This window comes from Rhinolophus sinicus, linkage group LG07 (assembly GCF_036562045.2).
Source record: "Rhinolophus sinicus isolate RSC01 linkage group LG07, ASM3656204v1, whole genome shotgun sequence".
Lineage (NCBI taxonomy): Eukaryota > Metazoa > Chordata > Mammalia > Chiroptera > Rhinolophidae > Rhinolophus > Rhinolophus sinicus.
In genome coordinates this window covers 33,692,684-33,711,643 of record NC_133757.1, presented here as the reverse complement: position 1 = coordinate 33,711,643, position 18,960 = coordinate 33,692,684, and the positions used below count along the sequence as shown (strand labels likewise).

The 18,960-nt window shown below is 34.1% G+C and overlaps 1 protein-coding gene across 3 annotated transcripts in view; it reads right to left on the bottom strand.

Annotated features, from left to right (window-relative positions):
• PRKG1 (protein kinase cGMP-dependent 1) overlaps nt 1-18,960 on the bottom strand; it is a 1,130,349-nt gene that overhangs the window by 971,783 nt on the left and 139,606 nt on the right. For all 3 annotated transcript variants that reach the window (XM_019738600.2, XM_019738591.2, XM_019738608.2), the window contains exon 2: nt 8,135-8,301. In XM_019738600.2, coding sequence (XP_019594159.1) covers nt 8,135-8,301 — 167 coding nt within the window. The remainder of the gene's footprint in view (nt 1-8,134; nt 8,302-18,960) is intronic.

Sequence of the window (18,960 nt, the reverse complement as noted above, 5' to 3'; positions counted from 1 at the left end):
AACTATTTATAGGGTCCTACATGTGACCTTGGCTCTGCCAACATTCTGAAATGCACCAATCACATTTTTGTGTGTCTGGCTATTTCTGGTCGTTCAGGTCTTAATTCAAATGTTACCCTTTCAGGGAAGCCTGCCCTGAACCACCCAATCATTTTCAGACCTTCATGATTCTCTCTTACTTTACCGTATTTTATCTAATTTATTCATAGATATGTCACTCTATTTTATATAATTTATTCATAGATATTTCATTATGTGAAAGTATTTTGCTTATCTCTATGCATGTTCTTTGTCCCTTTCCCCTACAACCATCATCAGGATATAAGCTCTAGAAGGGAAGGGACTGTATATGACTTATTCGTTATTGTATCCTCAGTGCCCCTGAGACATAGTCAGAACTGAGGAGGTATTTGTAGGAATTGAATTACAGGAATGAACAAATAATCAAATGTATTAATAAATGAATCATAGTAAAGACACTGTAGTGCAAAACTAACTTCATTAAATACTTTCTTTGCTATTCTCCATTGTCAAAGGAAATACAAAGAATTTCATATATTCATGGACTACAGGCAGTCAAATCCACACTCTCCTTTATCTCAAACACCCTTTCTACTTTTGTACAAACAGGCATTGTATGGAGGGGGGAGGAAAACATGGTAGTTAGTAATGCCTGCTATGTATATATGTAACCTAATACTCAACGCAAAGAAAAATCTGCTGAAACATTTTTCTTAGTTCATATGCCTTTGACCTTTAGAATCGACGTAACGAAAATTAAATTAATAGGATTAAATGAAAAGAAATTTTAAGACTTTCCATACAAGTCGAATGGCATACAAAATTGTGCTCAAAAATCCATAAGCTAAGTGTTTTTTCTTTGAAGACTAATTTTTAATTTCCTTGAGAGCTTTATCATTCATGCTTATGATTATTAATCTTTTTTTTGTAAATTTAAAAATAATCATTGATAGTATCCGATATATGCTATTACCACCACTCCATCATCTCCTATATATAATCTGAACTCTGAGAATGAATAATTTTATGTAAATTTATATACAAATACATGGGCATAAAGTACAAATATGTGTATATGTAGATTTCCAACCGGGTATCAATAAAATTCTTAGCACTGGAAATATTGAAGCAAATTATTACACGTTCTTAAAAAATGACTTTAAGTTGAGGGCATGTACCATCATTGAATAAACCATCAAGGACAGCATAAATGCATATTAAGATTGTTGCTGAAGATATTAAATATTCCTAAAAAATTATGAAATTCAACGGAGTGGAAGAGTAGTGTATGATGATGCTCTGCAAACATGAGCCAAATATAAAATATAACATTGAATTATGTTCTAGTCATAAAAATGAAAAAATATATATTTCTTGAGTACATATACAGCATTCAGTAGGCAACTAATTAAACTCTACTGGAAACAAATGCACAAGTCTTTCTTTTTACCAGTGGAGAATGTATGATCTTTTAAAGAAGTATGCTTAATTTTTTTAAGGAAAATTTTAAACACATTGAATATTAATTATGATTTGTGCAAAGTTTTGGTTTTCCGCTGTAAATACACCATTATAGATTTGTGAAATGCAAAACCACCTTTCACAAGAGTTTGGCTACCTTCAGTAGATGCTTTTTTAATAAGGCTTTGCTATTGATAAATGAACAGAGTAACCTAATTGGCTTTGATATTGAAATGTGTACAGAGTAACTTAACTGTTCTTTTTTAAGTTACACAAGATGGCAAACAGCAAACAGAAGTTAAATAATCTGGTTTTAAAACTATTTGCTCCCATTATTCTTATGAATGCCTGTAAGGTACTTTTGTGATATACAGAAAGTAATTTATGTCAGGAAAGTAGGGCAAATTAGGCAGGAAAAAATGGTCCTAAATAAATCATTAATGTAAATACACTCAATAATAATTCCTTGACATTTTAATATGCATGAAAAGTTAATTCTCAGGAATTGATTTTTAAGACCATTTCAAGTCATCTATCATAATTCTAAATCTCTGTGCACTACTTCAGGAGCTTTAGTACAAAACTAGTTTCATTTTTATCAGAAAGGAATTCACAGAAGGGCCTAAACATGAAGACCAGACTCAGACTGCAGCCTCCCACAGCCACAGTAGTTAAATTCAAATAAAATATGTGCAATTATGGGCTGCGTTTCTCAAATGTGGAGTGATGGGAAGATTCTAATAAGGACGTCAGAGACCTGCTCTGATGCTCTCTGGAGGGAGGTGGGGTGGCCTTTGCCATGGTAGTCACAAGGCGCAGATTCACTGTGCTGGGAAGTAACTCACTCCTATTTGCCCTGCCCTTGGAAAGCATGCCAAAACAATTACTAACCATTCAAGGATTTTTCATTAGAGGAATGGATATTAAAAGCATATCCAGCCCCCCACAAAAATCAATGGAAATCTTGTTCAAGTCCCTGAAGAAATACATCTATGTGTTTTATAAATGAACCCACAACTATAGAATCCTGCTTAATGTTCAGCATGCAAACTATTCGCTAGATCCATGTAATAACGGCTGATGTAAATTTTACTTCATTAGCAAGAAATCAATATATTTTACACTATTGCAAGAAGGTAGTAATCCACATTTTCTTTTCATTTCTTAGCGATGCCATTTTTTTTTTAATTTTCACCAAAAATGTATTTTAAACTTCCATCTTTGGCATTCTCTCAAAATTAAAAAACAGAGAAATTCATATTTTAGCAAAATGAATCAGCATAGAAATAAAAACCAGAACTGTTATGAAGTAATAGTAAGAGAAAAATATATACTTGTATCTTTTTAACATAATCCATGATCTGCTTTACCAATTTCAGATTAACTTTTCTTTAAATTGATGGCTTTTCAACTATCATGTCAAAAAAACAAGCACAGCAAGGTGTAATTATTTTAGCTTTCAGGAGTCTTCAAAAGTAAGAAAATCCATACTATTCACCTTTTTAGTGTAATAAATTTAATTTCCCCATTAATAATTTAGAAAGAAAATGACGAACTATATATTAGTAGACACATATGTGATGTGGCTATATTTTTAAATATCAAAAAAGGACTTAAGTACCCAGATGAATATTAAGAACACTACCCTTCAAAACATGTCATTTTTTCAACAATGATATTCTTGATCAATACATCTTGTTAATCTTTCTTGAATTGCACAACAAACGCCATTACTTTATAATGATACATAATGGTACATCCTTACATATTTTAGCCAAAAAAAAGTATTATTCATCTTAATCACTTATCCCATCCATCAAATTTGTCATTAAATGACATGATTTTTCCAAATATAAAATCTACCCTCACAGAAACAAGAAATTGCTACCATCAAGCATATTTACTGTCCCCTGAGGACAATTTATAAAGAATTCTTAAAATACATTGGAAAAAAAAAAAAGAACATAAAAGCAAAAATATATTGCCTTTCAGTTTCCTGCTTTGAAAATGACAACTCTTTTATTTATTTATTTATTTATTTATTTATTTATTTATTTATTTATTTATTGTTTTGAAAATGACAACTCTTTTAGATCATAACTGTGGATGTATTCCTTAATCCATAATACCTTGTCTAACTAACTTACTCTCATCATTTATGGACACATATACACATACATACATATATGGGAATGAGAAATACTACCTTCCAGAATTTCTTACAAAGACACAAAAAGCACCAACAATGAATAAGATAGATATATTTGGTTATATCAAAATTAATAACTTCTGTTCATCACAAGATATCACAAAGAAGACCAAATACAAAGTATAGATTGAAGATATTTGCTATACATGTAATTGACAAGGATTAAGCTCCAAAATGTGTAAAGTCAACCAATCAACCGACAGAAAAATGGGTGGAAGACTACCACAGACACCTTACAGAAGAAACACAAACAGCTCATAAACATACAAAAAGATGCTCAATCTCATTAGTAATCAGGAGCAAAAGAATCCAAAGATAACCAATAGTAGAAAGGATACATAAACTGGGTTGTATACTGAAGATAATATTAAACAGCAAAAATTTAGTAGCAGAAGAATGCATGCACTATTGTTAGATTTATATAATATAAAATACGAAAACTTTCAAAAGTAAACATGCACATTGCACGTAGGGGTAGTTTTTCAAGTGGCAACCTTTGGAACACTGGGTTCTCATAAGCTAATTCAGGATATTCATTCATGGACTCACAGACAGAATCGTGGAGTTTGGGGAAGGGTTGGAAGGTGTGTTATAATTCAGCTACAAGGAATCAATCCCTCCTTCACCCACCCAAAGTTTTTTCATGTAGATGCTGTGTAGTCACTGCTGGAATGCCTCCTGCGATAGGGTTCCTGCCATCACATCAGGATGCTCATTTCACTTTTGGAATATTAATTCTAGAGTCTACTTCCCTATAACTTGCACTTCTTCTTTGGCCATCTAGGTTCATGAATAATAATTCCCTTTTCCTGTGACACGGTTTCAGCATTTAAACAGTTATCCTTTCCTCCGAACTTTTCTATCTATACATGAAACAATGTCAATTTTTAAAAATATGTGTTATGCTTCCTAGACTTGCTCAAGTATATTAAAGTATTCTTTGACGCTTGACACTCCAAAACAAATGATACTCCAAATGCCTTCTAAATCTCAGTTCCCTGTCTTTGCCATTGACTCCAAAACTGAAATATATTTTAATATTCACACCTAATACTTCCAGATTTTCTTTATGATAATTTTGTACAAATAGATGTTTGCTTTGCTTTGTTTTCATGTGAACAATACATAAGTTTTCTCTTTAACATTAACATTATAAGTCTGATCTTGTAAAGGAACTGCAAAAATAACTTAAAGTGCATTGGTTTCTCAACTATTCTAAAGACAGCTCTCAGATTAACATGAAAAACTCATAAGGCCATAATGCAACACTTTATATGGGAGAACAAAACGGTCTGTTTCTCATGTTACATCTATTGAGAGGGCTAATTTATATGAAAATGAATTCCATCTCTTCATACTCTCAAGTAGTGTTTTGAATGCCAACTGACGTGGTGAGGCATTCATCACTAATGTTCAATTTTATGTAAAATCCTCCTTTGAATGTCAGCTTTCAGTATATCATTAATTATATAAAGACACGAAAAATATGTTGGGGGTCAGGGGTTATAGAAACGAAGTATGAATTTGTGTAAGTTTACTATTAATGGTGGCTAGTATAATGCATATCCATGTTGAAGAATAAACAGTGGCGGACATCAGCATAACAGGTAGACCTGGTATCGTCCAACTCACTGGAAAAGGAAGTGGATGACCAGTTTTCAGAGACAAAAGTGAAATCTCAGTGCAATTAACAGCATCATAAGGCTAGTACCTGAAAGTTGATGTGAATAATCACTTAACGTAAGCTTACAAGAGTCCTATTCAAGTCATCATTGTGTGTTGAGCTGAAAGAGTTGTTCCTTCTTTAATTTTTTTAAGCCTGTGAGAAAAACAAAATCAATGCTATTGACTGTAGACTTAAAAAAATAGGGACTTGAAGGTACACGGCAGAGTTTAGTCCTGAACAATAAGGTCACAGAGGTGGACCAAGATTAAGCCAAATCACAGACATTTTTCAATAAGAAAAAAGGACTAATAAGAGGAGAGGAATGGATGTGAGACGATCTATAGAAAGGACAGTAGGTAGTTCAATGTCCAGAAAGGCCTAACAGGTATTCATAGGAAAAGTTTAGATTATTTTCTTTTTGAATTATTGCCATTCAACTTCCATTGTTTTCTTGCAAATAACAAAACTATATTTTAATCTTATGGTTTAATGCTGAGCATCTTATATAAGTTCCCAAAACTGGGATAATAAATATGTAGTGACAATATTTCTAATCTATATACTTTCAAAGTTAACACTGAGCAGACACTAGGTGTGGGAACCCAGGAGCCAGATAGGCAAGATTTTCACCATCACATACTGTTTGTATGCTCTTGGCCAAGTTATCTAACACATCCACACATCAGTGTTTCATCTATTAACATGTAGCTAATATAATACCTACCTCTTAAGGTTGTTATGAGGATTAAAATTTTAATCCGTATAAAGTGATTAAACAGTACCTGGCATATGTAAGTACTTAATAAAAGCTATTATCATTAACAAGCACCTCATGAAAAAAAAAATCACAATTTTATTTAAAAGTTTAACTTAAAATAGTCAATGATCAAAGAACACTAAACACACACTTGTCATTTTTAGAAAATAAAACGTAATCTATGTGCTTCCACGATGTAAAAAATGTAATGTATCTGCTTCCATGAGGATTACAGAAAATGCTCAAAACCAGTATCTCTAAGCAAATCAGCCATGTTAATGGGTACGAATTAGACATTTTTCAATATGCAAATATCAGATAAGGTTCCCAAAGAAGAAGTTTTATTCACGTCACCAATTCTGAATAAGTAAATCAGAATTTTTTTATTTTGGATGACAGTAGAGTGAAGTTTATTTTTACCATAAAAAAGGGGGGAAGGACAAGAGTGTGGGGATATTAAATGTTATATCATAATTAAGGCCAATGTCTATTCATCTAAGAAAATAAACTGTATTCAAGTATTTTGTAAGAGGCATTTGAAGACATAATTAAAACGTGAACAGCCTTAGCTACTTAATCTACTTACTCAGCTGACTTAAACTAATACCAAACAATTCTGATCAAAACTTGAACCTGAAACTTCTACTAGCCAGCAATTTTAAGTATCTGAGAGTCACACAAATCATTTTGCTTGAAAATACATGATAATATATTTACACTGCCTCCAGGTGATTTCCCCCAGTCATCTTAATTAGTAAAGTCTTACCATATGACTATTATCTTTTGTTAAAATGATGAGAAACTTTGGCATTTAGGTATGCAATAATACTTGGGACACTGCCCAGGCTAAAATAAAAATCACTTAAGGCACATGTAAGACAAGTCTTTTATGAAGAAAACTTCATTTAACTGAAGAGAGACAGGAAAAATTGGACTGAATTTCCATGTAAACTCCCTGGGTGTTTTTCTGAATGTCTTGATAATAAGCAAGTGTGTGAAAGATCTTCTCTATCCTATTATCCACTGTTGTTCTAGTTGCTACCCTTTATAAATATTAATATTCACAGATGGAAAAGAATCCATCTATATCAAGAACATTGCTATCTAAATTTTGAGAAGATTGAATGTGTTGATAAAAAAACTAATTAAAAAATGAAACATTTCCTCAATTAACACTTATAAATATTTAAAGGACAGGGTTTTGTTTTGTTTTTTAATTATTTTGATATAAGGATATTAGCACAAGATCAGCCAAGTTACATTGAACTGGTTAGAATTACAGCTTGGAGTCAGAGTAGCATCAATTTATAAGATTATGGTCATTTTAGTGACTTTAACACTAATCAACATTCATTATTTCATGTTTCTTTCTTCCCAGGAAAGGAAAACGCACCATTATAAATTCCAAGTTAGCAATACACATTATGAAAATTTACCTAAGCATAAAATATATATACACAATGCATGCCGGTTTTTTTCAAAGCAGTTTCTATCTTAGTTTGTCCAAGATTTATTGAAACAAGCTATCACTTATTAATTAGGCAGCTACTATGCAATCCAACCTTTATAATTTGCCTCTATCATACACATATAAAACACTGAAAACATTCTCTTTTAATGGAAGCATCATAGCAGAAAATGTAGTCATATACTGCAAGTTAAAGCTAGAGTTGAAGACACTGATTATCTGACCAAAAATACTTCCAATAGACCTGAGCTTCCACTAAAGCTTTGTGCGGTTGCTCCGTGATCTGACATTGTACGGTCTTACTCAGTGCAGTAAATAGCTTTCTTCCACATTATCATACTTGCCTGATGTCTGAAAAAATACGAGATTTTCATATTAATATTCTAAACACAAGCACTTCAGACAATTAGTATCTAAGTAGTGTTCCACCTCTTTTCAAACTGTTTCTCAACAAAAAAGGTAAAAATGGAATTGTCGCGTGTCATCTGTATGCAGGCTAATAAGATAAAAGGGAATATTTGAATGTCAAAAGATCAGGGTTATAAGCCATACCTTCCATGACATACACCAGTGATCCGACATCTCCTTCTTTGATGATGCAACTGTCTTTCCCATACTCCACTGGGTACATACAATCCACAATCTCCTGGATCTGTGACAGCTCCAAGTTCTTCATAAAGTCATTGTCAAGGATGGCTTCCTTTATGAGATCCTTGGACCTAGTGCAAGAGAGGAAGATTTACTGGCACAGCTGACAAGTGCTTTCACAGTGTGTGAGGTTTAGCAGAGCCAAACAGTGTTCCAGCACATTACAAATGCATTTTCTTGTTAGGAATCCGATAATTCTCTGAAAGACCTGAGAACAAAGCAATTCCATGGCCACAGGAAAGGCACTGAGAAACTTTCCTTAGTAAAGTATCATTTAATGCATATGTGACAAACAAACAAACAAGCAAAATCACAGAATTCCATATTTGTTTTAGACTGTTTTTCAACCACAAAGATTATGAAGAAACCAATGGACAAATACTTTAAATTGAAGTTTGAAACTCACTTTAAGAATAAATCTGAATGAAATACAAAATGTTATAGAACACTATTATTATTATGTTTATATATTATAAAAGGACATCAGGATGTATTATGCCTCTCCTAGACTGTATGCTTCATGAAGGGAGAGATCATTTTTAATTTTTTTCTCTACTGTTTGCCCAGTGTCTACCACGATACTGGTTATAGTATGGGTGCTCAAGAAATTTTTTGGATTAAAAAAAATGGTAAGAATTGGATTTCTAATTTGCTGTTTGAAACAACTGGTAGAAATTTGACAGTTATTTATCCATACCTCATCCTTCTGTAGAGAATATTTATTTCTTCATCAACTAAAATTGAGGTAATAAGGAAGATAAGTCTGCACTGAACAAGATATTTCAAACACAACATGATTTAGACAAGGGATTAAACATGTAGTCAGTGTGAAAGATATTTACAAATTCTATAATTGGGATTCAGTGGTTAACAGGAAAGTTTTGCAGAACTTAAAAGATGGTGATAATTTGATTCACTGGGATAATAAGCTCCAAATGACTTCCTAAGGATATAAAAATCAAAGCGAACAGAAACCAAAATGTATTTTGTCAGGAGGAACACAATCAGAGTACTGTCAGAGAAGTCAGAAACTGGATAAGATGAAAGCAAAGACCTTAGCTACATAGAGAGGAAGCAATGCATTTGGGATTGTATATTAAAAGTCTTAACTTCAAAAGCATTTGACTACGAGCTTTGTCCACATTTACTTAGCAAGTGACTTTCAGGGAAATGACTTGCAGTTGTAAATACTGACTAAAGCATTAGCACTGCCATTTTTGGGTGGCTTTTCATCTAGACCTCAGTCTAACTGTATTAGCCTTCACACATTATGTTTTATTGTTGTTGTTTCTTTATTATTTTCAGGTGTTCAAAATGATGTAATAGTTAACTTATTTACATCCCTCACAAAGTGATAACCCTCCTCCCCCAATCTACTACCCCTCTGACATCGTATATAGCTGTTACAATTCCATTGACTCAATTCCTTATGCTGTTCTCCACATCTTGTGACTATATATATATATATATATATATATATATATAAATATATAATTATAGATGACATTCATTATATTCATATAGATGATATTCAGCTTCAGGTGTACATTGCAATGGTCAGGCATCTACCCTGTCTATGAAGTGGTCTCCCTAGTAAGACAAATGTCCATCGGATACCCTACAAAATCTTTACAACATTATTGATTATATTCCCCAAACTGTCTTTTGTATCCCTATGGCAATCCTGTGGTTACGAATTTGGGCTTTCTAATCCCCTCACCTTCTCCCTCAGCCCCACCCCCCTCCCATCTAGCATTCCTCAGTTTTTTCTCTATATCTCTGAAAGTGTTTCTGATTCGTTTGCTCATTTATACTATTCTTTAAATTCCACATACTTATAAGTGAGATCATATGGTTTGTCTTTCTCTGTCTGACTTATTTCACTTAGCATAATGTTCTCTAGGTCCATCCATATCATTGCAAATGGTAAGATTTCATTCTTCTTTAGGGCTGAGTAATACTCTATTGTATATACATTATGTTTTATAAAAAATTGGTTTTACGTAATGAAAAGTTCTACATAAAAATGAAAACATGTAATTTTACTAACAATCATCACCCCAATAAATTAAAAAAAAATGAAAACAATTGAAAAGTCATCACTATAAAAACTATTCTTAAAAAGGACTGGCGTAACGCAATTAAAATTACATTTATGAAAAAAATAGTATGGAGTAATTATCACACTATTTTTTAAGTGAAAAAGCAGGGCACAGAATTACTTGTAGATTAAGAAAGTATGTGTGTGATGAAATATAAAGAAAATAGTCTTTGAAGTTATTAGATGTATCCGGGACCCAATCCAAACCGTGCCACCTATTAAACCTTGGGCAGGTTGTCTTACTTTTCTGAATTTCCGTTTTATCATTTGTAAAATGGCATTTTAAAAATTACCAACTTTACAGAATTATATGAAAAAAACGGTGAAAATATAATGTTACTTTCAGTAAATGGTGGGTGGCAAAGGTAGTAGTAGTATTAATTGCAGCAGCAGTAAGAGGAAAGGAAGGACTATAATATACCATTAAAACTTGCAACAATATCAGACGGAAATAAAATGCTGGCACCAGTTGCCTTTGGTGACAGAATTACATTATTATTCTTTCTACTCTCCTCCATTTATAAAATTGTCTACAATGGGAATGCTATTTTATACTGAAAACCTTTCATTTTAAAGGTAGTTTATGAAAAGTGTGCTATGAAGAAAAAGAAAAATAATAATCTATTACTCATTTAATACTGGTTGACTGTTATTTGTATATTCAGTATTACTCTTTTAAACAGATTCTCTTCCATATGGCCTGTGTTTAAATACTAACAGCAGGAATTTTCACCTAATAAAGAGATGGTGACGAATGGCTAGTGGTTAAGGACTTCAGAATAGGCTCTATTTAAAAAGTCTGTTTGTGAAACTTTTAGTTTAGTTTGACAGGGCTATTTCATTTTACACTTTTTTTGCATGTTTTTTCTTTTTCTTTTCTTTTTTTTTTTTTAATCGGGCTTGCCAAAACTTTATGTCTCCTGAGGGAAAGAGTTGTTTCTCTTGACTCTTCAACACAAGATGTAAAACTTTGTCCCCATCTATGATTTTATGAGCTCTCCTTTCTTAATTAACTTCACAATTCCTGCTCTCAAGAATACCAGTAGCACTTTAAGTGACTTCTGAGCTCTATTGTTCTAGGATTACTTTCCCAAATACCAGGACTTATTTGATCTTCAGGAAATTAATTTTAATCAAATTGATAATATTCCCTTTACTAAAAATTCCTTTATTTTGCTGGGGTCAGAGAATGTGGCCTACAACGGGTTCATATTTTCTAATATAACAAAGACTGGATGTTATCAATCCCAGAATCCCAGCATGTTTAGCTACAGATGGTATCTTATCCTTTGGGAAATATTAATAGTGCTCCATTAAAAATCTAAGCCCTAGAAATGCCACAAGATTAGAAATAAAGCTCTCTTCCAAGAAAATAATTAGTTCAGTCCAAAGAAGATTGAAGAAAACCACTTTCTCTCTACTCATAAACAGTACTATTAACCTATTTTACGAAGACATCAAAATGATGAGACAATGAGGCCTAACACAGTCATCCCTTAGAATCATCCACATTGTCAAGTGGTTATGGAAAGTGTGGGAGTGGGGAGGGGGAAGACGGGAATTTAAGGATGCTCTTGCTTCTCAAGTTTCATGTTAAGTGGAGGACATCTGATCTCATGTCTCTGAAGAAACAAACTGGAGGCTTTCATGTGTGCTTTTGTGTCACTTTAAAACACTGAGAAATAGAGGACCTATGTTATATCATTTATGCCTGCATACAGGTATTGTCCAATAATGGTTGCCTCTGAAATGTCACAAAGAATCCATCTCTGCCTTGACTGCAAGATAGAAATCTTGCACCTCTGTGCAGTATAACTCAAAGATGTTCTTGTCAGTGAGTTATACTTAAAGCTTTGCCTCTTTGTGTAATGTTCCCTTAAGTCCTTTCCAATCAAGGGCTTGAAACCTTAGGTCAACTCTCATCAGTCTCCACTTGCTCCAACATTATACATTATAATCAATCAAAGCCCCCACGTAACTCTTCTTTGAATCTTTTATCTTTTCCTGAAGAAACAGTCTAAAACACTCACTGTAACTAAAATATGATGCTACATGTGTGATCATTTGAGCTGTGTTATCAGTATGGAAGCTGGGGAAAGCTGCTAACACAAGTTCCAGAAGGTGGTTATCTGTTCTGAGAGTATATACTTTAACAACATTTTGCAAGGAATAAGCAGCAGCCTGACCTGGGCGGTCTAAGAAGAAAAATACAAAGATCTTGTTTTTTGATCCTTCCTATCTGCTTCCGTGAACAAATAATCTACTTTTTAAAACGCTTTTTTATTTTTCCACGCCCCAAATTTGTGGCTTTTTAAATCCAAACATCCATAACAGTCACTTGCTTAGTTCATGCTAGCCCTATTGATTTTCCTCATCACATTGTCAGTCTCTGAAATATTGGTTATATATAATAGTGTGGGGGTAAACTAGCTCTCGGTAGAGGGTGGGGGGGAGGGAAGCCATGGTTTGTAGTCTTTGCCAATTTCCATGGTATAAATACTCCCACCACAGTCAATTTCAAGCTACTAATGCTAAGCCAACCTACTTGTAAAATTCCTGAAAGTCTAACAAGCCGTTCTAATGAGCTATATGAGTTGGCTCCAGCACATCACTGGATTTAGATTATTTTTCTAACACCCTGAGAATTTAGTGTGGCTTAATTTATAAATGCTGTAACCAACATGATGATCTTTTCCTTCCTCAAAAATTTCATTAAGTGGTATAATATCCCCAGATAATTTAATGCCAGGATTAGCAACAGTTCTTCCAAACTTTCAGTTTTAAGAAAATGAATTGGAAAGTCCACTTCTTCATTTGCTTATTGCAGAGAAAGTTCCTGAACAGAAAAAAAAAAAAAAGAATATTTGATGGAAATTGTCTTCTACACAATCTTAGGTAAAAATGGGACATTCTAATGTAAGTATGTACTACTTCTCTAGCAAGCGAGCCAGTATTATTCACTAATAATAAACAGAGTTTCATTAGTTTTCTCAACATTCATAAAACGATATTCTATGTTGTGGTTATCATAGAGTTGGCTAGCAATATCTACATAGCACTCGTGTTATTTCGAAGAGCAGCCAAGGCCATTTCAGATCTGGTGGTCAGGAAGCTTCTCTGAGCTGAGAACTGATGACAGCAGGATCCAGCCATGCAAAGATCATGGAGAAGAGCATTCTAGGTAAAAGAAAAGACACATGCAAAGGTCCAGAGGTTGAGATGATCTTGATCTGTTCAAGGATCAGAAATCAGACCTGTGTGGCTGACACACAGAGTGAGTGAGAAGGAAAGGGACAGGAGAGTGAGATCACAAAGGTAGGCAGGAGTCAGGTCTCACAGGGCCGTGAGGGCTGTGATAAGAGTTTTATTTTATTCTAAAGTGTTAGGAATCCAGTGAAGGACTCTAACAGGAGGTATGATTTACAGGTAATATATCAGACATAAAGAATAAATAATATAAACTTATATTTAAATGTTACTGAGTTCATAGAAGTTTTCTGTCATGCATTTCAACAATTAATGCATACTAAAAGCATAAGTTAGTATCATGTTAATAAGGAATTTGATATGTGAAACTCTTTGGAACTTTTTCATAAATCTTACGTTTACTTGGTCTCTCAGGCAACTTTTACATATTAGGAGAGAATAAGGTCTCATCTCTATGTCAAGCCATCTCCAGAGGCTGTAAAGTACTCCTCTCTTTAGATTAGTTTCCCTGGAACACACGCCAGGCAGTAGATATGACTCAAATGGCCATGCCCAGAAATGTGAAAGTTAACATGTGAGCCCTTCATTTGACAAAGACTTCCAGGTACTTTAAAAAATAGTCAGAGCTATTCAATTATTACTACTAATAAAAATCAGCTAAAGTAGAAAACTTCTATAATCAACTGGGGGAAAAAAAAACACACAACCTCTCACTAAATCTCTTTAGCTCTCAATGATTAGTTTTAGGTTCAAATGACAGGAAAAGCAGTCAATACAATTTTGAGGTCACCTTGATCTACAATATAGTCTCTGCAGTTGGCAATGCAGAAGTCCAAACCCCCATTGATAGTGCAGAGCTCTTTACCTCAAATGAAATCATTTCAGGAAATACAAATTGGTAGTTACAAAATAGTCATGGGGATATAAAGTACACCATAGAGAACGTAGTCAGTAATGTTGCAACATCTATGTATTGTGCCAGGTGGGTACTAGACTAATTGGGGGGATTAATGCATAAATTACATAAATGTCTAACCATTGTCTACATGAAACTAATATAACATTGAATGTCGACTGTAACTGAAAAAAATAATTAAGAAAAAAAGAGTTTCTAATTCCAGGAGTTATTGAAGCAGGTTAACTCTACCTATCTACTAGGACATATTTGATTAACAACCTATAGGCAAGAAAAACTCTTGGAGTAATCCTCTCACTGCCCCAACTGCTAAGATTCTGCTCAAACAGTGGGTATTATTTCTTGTCTAACAGCTTTCCTGAATGATCTCTGTAGGTAGGCATAAGCTGGCAGAGCTAAGAAATATCAATCAGCCCACATTTTTCAAAGATAAAATTTAATCCCACAAAGCTATTGGCCAATTTAGATATTTCCTCAAAACTGAAAATCAGTTTTTACCAAGTTTCAGACTGTATTTTCACATCAATCAACTACCATAGCTAATAAAATCATAGCAAAAACAGTCAAAAGAAATCAAATCTATTTGCATCATCCATGTCTAGAATCAGTATTTGATACAAAACATGGAAATCACGAGGCCAAAATATATGACAGTGACATAGTTCTTAGGTGACTAATGATATCGATCTTTCATATATTACATGCATCAAATAATTTTCAATTGCCATTTTCCTCCTAACTTTTTATGTAATTCTAACATAAATGAGCATCTGAATGAAATTTAGATATTATAATTCTGATGAAAAACAATGATCGGGGCAAGTAGAAGATGCTAACCCATAAAACATTTGTTTACTCAAATATCCTTTAAGGCTTCTCGTTTTGAACTAATATGTTCACCTTATTCTCAATGACTAGGACCAATGTTAAGTAGCTCTCAAAATCACTAGTTAGATGTTAACAGATGGCACAGACTTATATTAATTAAAGAAAAAGAAAATTAATGTTCTTTGTAGGCTTTCATTAATATCCAAAGGTCAGTACTGAGGTTTCCCTGTCAACTACTCAAGTCATTCAGTGTTCCAGAGATCCCTTTTACAACTACTTCAACTAGCGAGCCTAACTTAAAGTAAGGCAGTCTCCAATAGAGCACAGATAAAACTCTTATCCTATAAGCTCCTCTTTCATATCATAGAAGTAGAACTGTGGCGTTTCAGACATGTGCTGTAAAGTGGTTTTCATGAGAATAAATAAGACCATACTTATTACATTACAGAAGGTAAAAACCATGTGGCCTGATTATGAATTAATACTATTTTTGAAGCTTAGATATTTAAACTGCAAAATAGAGCAATGATTGGAAAGAAAACATTTGGCATATCGCAATACAATATTTTGAAGCAATTTTTTAACTTTCAAAATACGCAAACAATTGAGTTCTCCTAGAATTCACTTGTTTCCATCAAGGTCAACATGATCACACTGTGAGCACCCATTAAGTTCCTCACCACCCAGGGTGATCCTGCCTATGGTACCCATGATGCCCAGGGTGGACTTGGTACCATGATATTTTGCGTTGTCCTTTGAAAACCATGTGTTTCATCACCATGTGTTATGCATTGTCATTTCAATTATTGTAATAGCTTGATTTTAAAATTGATCATCAATAAATCATTTTAGAAAAATTCTGTTGTTCAGATGCTTCTCATATTTGATCTTTGGGATAAATTACCTTACATTTGTTTGAATTCAGCATCAGGAAAACAACATGTTTCCACCAATCACCACCGCCCCTGCCACCGCCACCACCAAAAAATAAAAATGTGTATACTTTCATTTGGCTGAAAATTATGACTTGGATCATTCATTCTTTCCTCCGGTGATGCTTCCAGAAAATTAGAACCTCGTTATAGTGACATGCAGGTCCTAGGAGGTAGATCATTTACTTTGATGATCTTGGTTCAATTCCATCTCCAAACAGCTTGGTTTACATTAGGCTGTAACACATTTGACACTGTGTCTGCCTGAAGGGAGATGGCATATATATTGAGAAAACTGTTCAGTAACTAAAATAATTAAAACCAAACAATCATGCTCCTAGCTGTAAGAGCTCTCTGGTTTCCAGGCTTCATAACCAAAGTGAAAAATAAACCAATAATGACAACATGAGTCATCATCATAGTAATAGTAGCGGTAGTAGCAGTAGTAGCAGTAGTAGCAGTACCACTACTACTGGTATTTGCTAAGTTGTTACTCAATGTTCCCCAACGAAGACCCTTACCTCATTTAAGTCTCACAATGACTTGCTATGTTTGCCAGGGTAGAACTGAAACTCAGAGCAGTTATATGAGTATAGCCTATCCAGTGTTGTGCAACCAGTACATGACAGGTAGAGTCAGGATTCAAAAAGATAAGTCCATTTGACTTCTAAGCCACGCTCTACTAAATTGCTCGACTTCTAAGCCCACCATGCTAAATTGTACTGGTAATTTGAAGATAGTACCCCAATTAAAAAATCCGAAAGCAGATGTTCTTCTCACCTATCTCTAATTCTGCAAAACTAAAAAAGCCACGTTTCAAAAAATATGATCTTTCATCTGAACAGACCCTTTCATGCTTTCAAGCCAAATCCACATCGAATATTCCATTCTACTATTGCCACAAACCTGTGCGGCAGGCAGAACAGATGTTACTATTATCCCTATTTGACAGTTAAGAAAACAGAGGCACAAGGGGTTAGAGGCCTGCCAAGTTTGTTAGAGATTGGAGTAGAACTCAGGTCTGGTGACTGTCAAACTGAAATAAATGCTTTTCAGATACATATTCATATTCTCTGTGTCTCTCTCTCTTCATACCTTCAACCATTCTAATGTTCAAAGTGTACAAAAATTTACTGTCAATTTAGGTAATATCTGTATTTGAATTCAAAATAAAAAGGAAACTCTCATTGTGCTTGTAAGATAAAAAATAGAATATCCCAACAAAAACTGCGAAATGTCACCATTTTGTAATTAATGTAATTAATGACCTATAATATAGATATATTTCAAAGAATTCTGAATATAAGATGCTAACCATTAAATGGTTTCTACATTATTACAGTAGAAATATAATATGTAGGATCTATAAACTTAACAAAACATGCTAGTATATCGGTTTATGCATTATAATCTAAAGAGTTAGCTACCTTAAATTTTTACTGAAAAAGCATTACACTCTCAAGATCCGACAGAAAAAGCAGAGAACCATGTGATTTCACTGATATGTGGTATATAAGCCAAAAACAATAAAAGAACAAGACAAACAAATGAGAAACAGAAACTCATAGACACAGACAATAGTTTAGTGGTTACCAGAGGGTAAGGGGGGAGGGGGGTGGGAGAAGAGGGTAAGGGGGATCAAATATATGGTGATGGAAGGAGAACTGACTCTGGGTGGTGAACACACAATGGGATTTATAGATGATGTAATACAGAATTGTACACCTGAAATCTATGTAATTTTACTAACAATTGTCACCCCAATAAATTAAAAAAATAAACTTAAAAAAATTTTTACTGAAAAAGACTGAGAGGGTAGGAAAAAAGGGTGGAAGGGAAGGAGGAAGATAAATATGATTTTATAACTTGAATCCACTATTTATCTCCTTGTACCATGCTGTCCTTTAAAGATTTGTCCTCTTTCAGTGACAAAGAGTTAATATTTATCATTTTTCTAACACAAAAATTCTAGGTTCAAATTCAGCCACTGCAGATAAATACAAGCTATAGTGATTTATGAGTTCATACCACAACTATAATTATCCACAAAATGATTTAAAAAGTGACCTAGAGTTGCTGCTGACACAAGTACAGTATTTATGAAGTAAGCCGTACCTACAAATCTGAAAAATCACTTCTAAAAATGGATCCGTTGTGAAATAAGTTCACAACCAACAGTGAGAGAAGGACAAACAGAAACAGAGAAGCCATAAAGAAGTTTAGGCAGGCCATGAAGCCAAGGAGATGAGTATAATAAATACATGCAGAAGACACGGGGTTTATAACATGAAATTTAGTTGAATTGCAAATAACACATTTGCTGGGACATAATCTAACACTGTCCGAATGCCTCCAGCCAGTCAAAGGGGGAACGTAAAGGCTTTGCCATGCTGAGGTTCCCAACGTCAGAGACAGGCTATAGAGGGGAGGGGAGTCCGTTGCTGAGGTTATGGAGTACTGAGTAAAGGTGAGGTCTTAGAATCCAAGGCGAGTTCAGGCAGAAGCAGCCCAAGACATTGGCTCTTCTCCCTGAGGTTTCTAGATGGAACAAAAAGATGCAGAGGGGAACGGGTCGTGGAAACCCTTTTCACGAAGATGGCGCCAAAAGCGAAGAAGGAAGCCCCTGCCCCTCCCAAAGCTGAAGCCAAAGCAAAGGCTTTGAAGGCAAAGAAAGCAGTCCTGAAAGTCGTCCACAGCCACAAAAAAAGAAGATCCGGACGTCACTCACCTTCCAAAGGCCCAAGTC